At 44.2% G+C, this 5,453-nt stretch overlaps 1 protein-coding gene across 1 annotated transcript; it reads right to left on the bottom strand.

The window, feature by feature from the left end:
• Window positions 1-2,670: 2,670 nt before the first annotated feature.
• On the bottom strand, window positions 2,671-4,099 carry LOC115742867 (uclacyanin 1-like). Its single transcript, XM_030677388.1, has 2 exons — window positions 3,849-4,099; window positions 2,671-3,332 (listed from the first exon to the last, which is right to left on the bottom strand). The coding sequence occupies exons 1-2, from the start codon at window positions 4,024-4,026 to the stop codon at window positions 2,965-2,967; spliced, it is 546 nt and encodes a 181-aa protein (XP_030533248.1). The 5' UTR covers window positions 4,027-4,099; the 3' UTR covers window positions 2,671-2,964.
• Between the last annotated feature and the right edge of the window lie 1,354 nt (window positions 4,100-5,453).

Genomic DNA, 5,453 nt, shown 5'->3' with positions numbered 1-5,453 from the left:
ATATAAATTTTAGACTCTGTTGACCAAGCAAAAAGACGACAAAAAGAAACCACCGAAGGATTTCACTTTTTCTGATGATGGTAGTATCGCTTTCTTCTCAAATTGGATACCACATCGGAAGGGCTTTAGTGAAACAAGAACAGCAGAACTGCGGGCAAGGACACCAACGTAAGGAGACTCACTCGTGCACGTCTGGACAGCAGCTCCGTTGTCAAGAGTGGAACTCGCTTCAGTCCTGGTTCGGCCGTCGTCGAGAGTGGAACTCACGTGTTTTTCTCATCTTTTAGAGCCCATTTTCCTCAAGAATGCTCTCAAATGGTGGACCTCACTAGACGACTCTCCTCTTTTTTTAACGAAGCTCTCCCTCTCTCTCTCTCCTCTGATTTTTCTGCACTTCAATGGACGAAGCTCTCCCCTTTTGACTTTTCTGCACCATCCTCCTTTTCCAACAAAGCTTCCCCCTTTGTGTCAGACCCTTGAAGGGTCTTCTTATAGGCGAGTAGGCTTGGTTTCGGTTCAGAGAAATCAGATTGCTCCCTCCATTTTCGCCTGCAGATGCGAACGCGCCAAGATCTCTAACAACCCAACTGAAATATATTGTCATACCAAACCAAATCTTTTTCTCTAATTCTGTTAACTGACAAACCCCATAGAGAATTCGGCCATGAAGAGTTGAGCTCCTTTTCATCTTGCTTAGTCCCATCAATTTAATTAAGCTAAAATGCTTGAGTCCATCCGTCGTCGGTCCGAATTAAAAATGTAAATGCAATGTGATGCTAAATTAAACCAATCTAAGTAGCAACTAAATGATTTTAATACTTTTGTTAGAGACTAATATTAGTCCCTAATTTTTATGCAAAAACTAATGACTAAAAAGGATAGTCAAAATTTAGGTGTCAACACATTTGTTCACAACATGCCCTTTCCACCATATTGTGTGGAGAAAGAGCCCATGGGGAGTCAACCCATTTGCTTCAAACTTTAGGTCGTTGAAGAAGATGGTGAACGACTTTCTTGAACGAGAAAAGATAGCACAGAAAATGAGTTTGGATTGCAAACTCTTCACTCTTTACGCAGGAAATCTTTGTTTTAGAACGTGGCGTTATAGGAAAGCAAAGTTACACGATCATACTATTCTCAATCCTTCCTAGATGGTTAAGATGGTAATACAAGATTTTGCGGGACATTAGAATATGTTCAGGAAGGGAACAAAGTTGAGCTAAGTGAGCAAGCGTATTCTCTTGTGGTAAGGACAAACTCACAAATTTCTTCGTCTAATGAAAAGTTGAAGTTTAATGTAGATGGTTCATGGAAGGATAATAGAAGGACCATATGTATTATTGCAGTATCAGCTAAAGACTCAGTTGCCTAAGCATGGACAAGACAAGGAAGACAAAACTCGGCAACAGAAGTGGAAACAACAGCTTATCTTCTTGCCTCCAGAGGTACTTAGTCCCTTGACATCCGCAAAGCGGTTTTTCAAAGTGATTACAAGGTCATTATCGATATTGTTCAACGCAAGGGCCTTTTCCCTTGGAGTATTCATCCTTTTGCCTCGGACTCTCGCTTCCTACGCAGCAACAACACAGGGTGGAGTTTGAAGAAGAACGGTAGATCTAACAATGGTGCTCATGAGCTCTCAAATAAGGCTTTTCATTGTATAAAAACCGCATCTTCTGGTCTTTTCAATAATCTCTCATCTGGAGTTTAAAAAAAATATATTGGTCGAGTCTTATTTGATTTATCATTTTAATGTAGGATCTAGCTCCTCTTTGTCATAAGGCTAGATTTGTTTTAGCAAAAAACATAGAATTAAAAGATGTTAGGACCCAACAAGCTGACCATGGAGTGTTAGATGGAGCATAGTGTCTTGTAGCGAAGCATCATCCACGGAAGTAAAGTTCTGCAGTAGGTTCAAGTTGGTGCCATAACCAATCTTGATACTTTCAGCCGCTCGAGAAAGAATATTCGAGCGGCATAACCGGCCTGAGTTAGACAGGAACTGTCCGAGGACAAAGGGTAGCTAAATAGGCTGCATCCAAGTTCAACAAGCAGACAAGTCGCAAATTCCCATTTGCTTGACAAGGATGTTTCGGTGAACGCCCTAATTATAAGACTAAACGAAAAAAACATAGCAACTTTGCTGGAAGGGAAAGTTAAACAAATTTTAAACTTATTGTAACTGTACCAATTCAGTTTTTTTTTTTTCCAATTGAATTCTAAAACCTTTCACAATTGTGTCAATTTAGTTCATTTAATCGGCCGGCGCCGACGTGTCAAATTTTGAATAATATTTCAATATTTTTCAAATTTTTTTAATATTCTTTTAGTCTCTTTATTTTCTTTTCTTTTTTGTTAGGGCTAGCATCAGCAGATGGCAAGGGTCACGCCAGCCGACCAAAGGGATCGAATTGACACAATTGCAAAAAATTTAGGACTCAAATGACCAAAAAAAAATTTAAGACTGAATTGACATAATTTCAATAGTATTATAACTTTTTTCATAATTTTTCGCAATATTCTTTACCAAAAAATTAAACTACCTCAGACAAAAACACTTGACTACATACAAGATCTACATGATGTACCCCACCGCTCCCATGTTCGTAAGGGATTTACGCGTTATCTGTTGATGTGATGCACCAAGTTTTTTCATCGCTCAACGTGAGATTTGCACACAAAGTTGTAGATTGAATCAGATAAAATCTCTCGAAACCGGCAAATTGTGCTATGCCCGCCTCGCCTACTCAGCCGAAAAGAGTCTTTGTATACCATGTATTGCTATACGCTATACGGATACTAAGGTACTTATGATACTACTTAAAACTACACCATTGAAATATAAAAAAAAGAAGAAAAACCATAAAAACCACGAAAAGGTCCGGATCGTTAGGCGTGGCCTTGCATGATTCAGTCCAGACAATGAGATTATTCTGGGCCGGACAAAACATCCCTCTAAGCCTACTAAAATAGCCCTAAGAAGAAGAGCCACCCCAGCCCAGCGGCCACGAGCGCGGCGAGCCCGCTCATGCGGTCGGCCGCGGACGGCGTCGTGGGCGCATCGGCCGCGGCGGCGAGCACGGCCTCCTCGGAGGTGGCTATCTTGGGGACGTCAGGGCCTCGCCGCGGCTGGACCTCCACGTGGAGCTTGAGGCCGCTCTTGCAGCTTTCCTCCCTGCTGCTGGCGAAGTAGCGGACGCCTTGCTCCTCCAGGGAGACGCTGTCGAGGCCGTCGCTGTACATCCTGATCGGGTTGCTCACGTCGCACGACTCGTACTCCTCCCGGCTCGCGACCTCCACGATGCTCTCCTGCGCCGCCGAGTAGGCGAACCCTGCCCCCAGACACCCCATATATAAATAAACCATTTATCTACCCCAGTAAAGAAGCGAACCCAAACTCCAAGACCCCACCATAGCGGCTTTATCTTGAGTAGCTTAACAAGATAAAAAGGCACTTGACTTGAATAATCGAGGAATAGTATAATCGTTCCCAGAAGAGTCAGAAAACAGAGCAAACATTCATAGATAAGAGGTCTGGAGTTGCAGATGGTGTTGTCTAAACGTGCTTGTGTTCTTCTGATTAAACCAGAAAAGACGAGAGATTTGCTAACCAAAACCTCCCACCTGATACCCACATTCCACTTTCGGCACAATGAGGCAGAAAGTTAGCAGAATGCGCTAAAGAAGAACAGAAGAGAAATGCCAACACGAGAACGAGCGCTTTGTGATTGTGACTGCTTTGAAACACTTGCAATATATTTTGGCTGTCTTTAGTTAACCTTTTTCGATGCTGGATTTTGGAAAAAGTAAAAGGAGGAGAGGAAGAGAGTGGCTTGAGGGTTACGTACAGAGATTGTCTCCCACCCGAAAGACCCTGCCGGAGGACCAGGAACCGACGGCGTTCGAGGCGTCCCAGCCGCGGTCGCCGCCGACCACGTGGTGCACCTGAGCTCCGACCCACCCCGCATTGAGGCTGACCAGGACGAGGACCGCCGCCAACACCGCCGCCCTTGCCGCCCTCGCCATCCCTACTTGTCTCTGCTGCGTAACCCAGAAGCAAGAAGAACAGAAAGATCTCTCTCTCTCTCTCTCTCTCTCACTTCAAATCTCCAGGCAGAGTGAAAAAGCAAGTGGTGCAGTGGAGACGGGGCGATCGTAATTAAAGCGAGCTTCGTGGCGCTTTCCTCTGCGGTGAAAGCCGTACGTGAGACGTTCTTGAATTGGTGGGCAAGACCAGCGGGGCCCACCGCCGCTCGGCTCCAATGCCAACGAAGCTGCGTTTTTGGCGCTCTAAGCAATACAAGGCTTGGCGCCATTGGCCAGCTTCGTCTGTGGCCGAGAGGCCCTGCCTCTCTTTATCTCGCAGAAATTTCCAGCTGATCCTTGACCCGGAAATTCAATAATTGTTGCATTACCAAATACTATCTTACTAAGCTATTCTGATGTCTGATTTTGGGAACGGTAAGCTATTTAACTAGTGTTACCATTTGTTTCATGTTAATATGTGTCTCTTATCGAACGCATTCCTACCTAATTTACAAAATTGAAAAGCCCTAATCAAACGGGCTAATTGGATTTCGAATTCTTACATGTCATGGTTAGGACGAGTTTCTTCTTACCCCTTTTTAATGATCCTGTCTCAAGATTGAGACAAATTTATCGTGGATGTTCATGGGTTTGGACAAACCCATGTGCCGCCCGATAAGCCGGACCATCAGGTCAACATTTCCTCAATTAATCATGCCTTGGTGAATGGCATCCTCATCACCAATCGTACCACGCTCAATTAACTCTAGCATCGAGTTGTTCAAGTAAGATATACTGATCATTTTAGCAAAACAATTAATTTCAACCTATCGTAGCCACCATCGCTAAAGTGGCATGAGCCCCGGACCGATTTGCATACGGGAGGCCAACGCTGCCTACAGAAATTCTATGAGATGATAATCATCCCATCCCTAATTCCTAGAAAATACACGTTGACGTTACTCCCACAATCCAACAATATGAACCCTTATGCATCTCTCATGCTTTGCCATGATGCCATAGACCTCCGCTTGTCTGTCCAGATGGATATGGGAGAAATCAGACTTTGACGCGCTCCCCCATCGAATGCCCTCATTGTAGGCTATTCTATCATTTCCCTTGCGTTCTTCAACCATCCCTGCCACTCCCATGGACATAAACGGCAAACACCCGCCAAATAGAACATGCAACGCCACTTCATCAGTGGTTTCCACCGGTTAAAGCCATCCGCTAATCTCTAGTCACTTGTGCTTTGCTTGCTAAGTGTGGTATCGCGAGCCAATTGCGCTCTCGCAGCTGCACTTTCGTTCGCCTATTAAGCTCCTTCTAACAAGCCTCTCTATCATGTTGTTAATGTTAAGGAAAAAGGCTAGGAGAAAAAGGAATCACGTATTGTGATAATACTACCTTCCCTGTCTAGCCAGCTC

This window comes from Rhodamnia argentea, chromosome 9 (assembly GCF_020921035.1).
Source record: "Rhodamnia argentea isolate NSW1041297 chromosome 9, ASM2092103v1, whole genome shotgun sequence".
Taxonomy (NCBI): domain Eukaryota; kingdom Viridiplantae; phylum Streptophyta; class Magnoliopsida; order Myrtales; family Myrtaceae; genus Rhodamnia; species Rhodamnia argentea.
The sequence above is the reverse complement of the archived record's forward strand: the minus strand, read 5'-3'. Positions and strand labels throughout refer to the sequence as shown.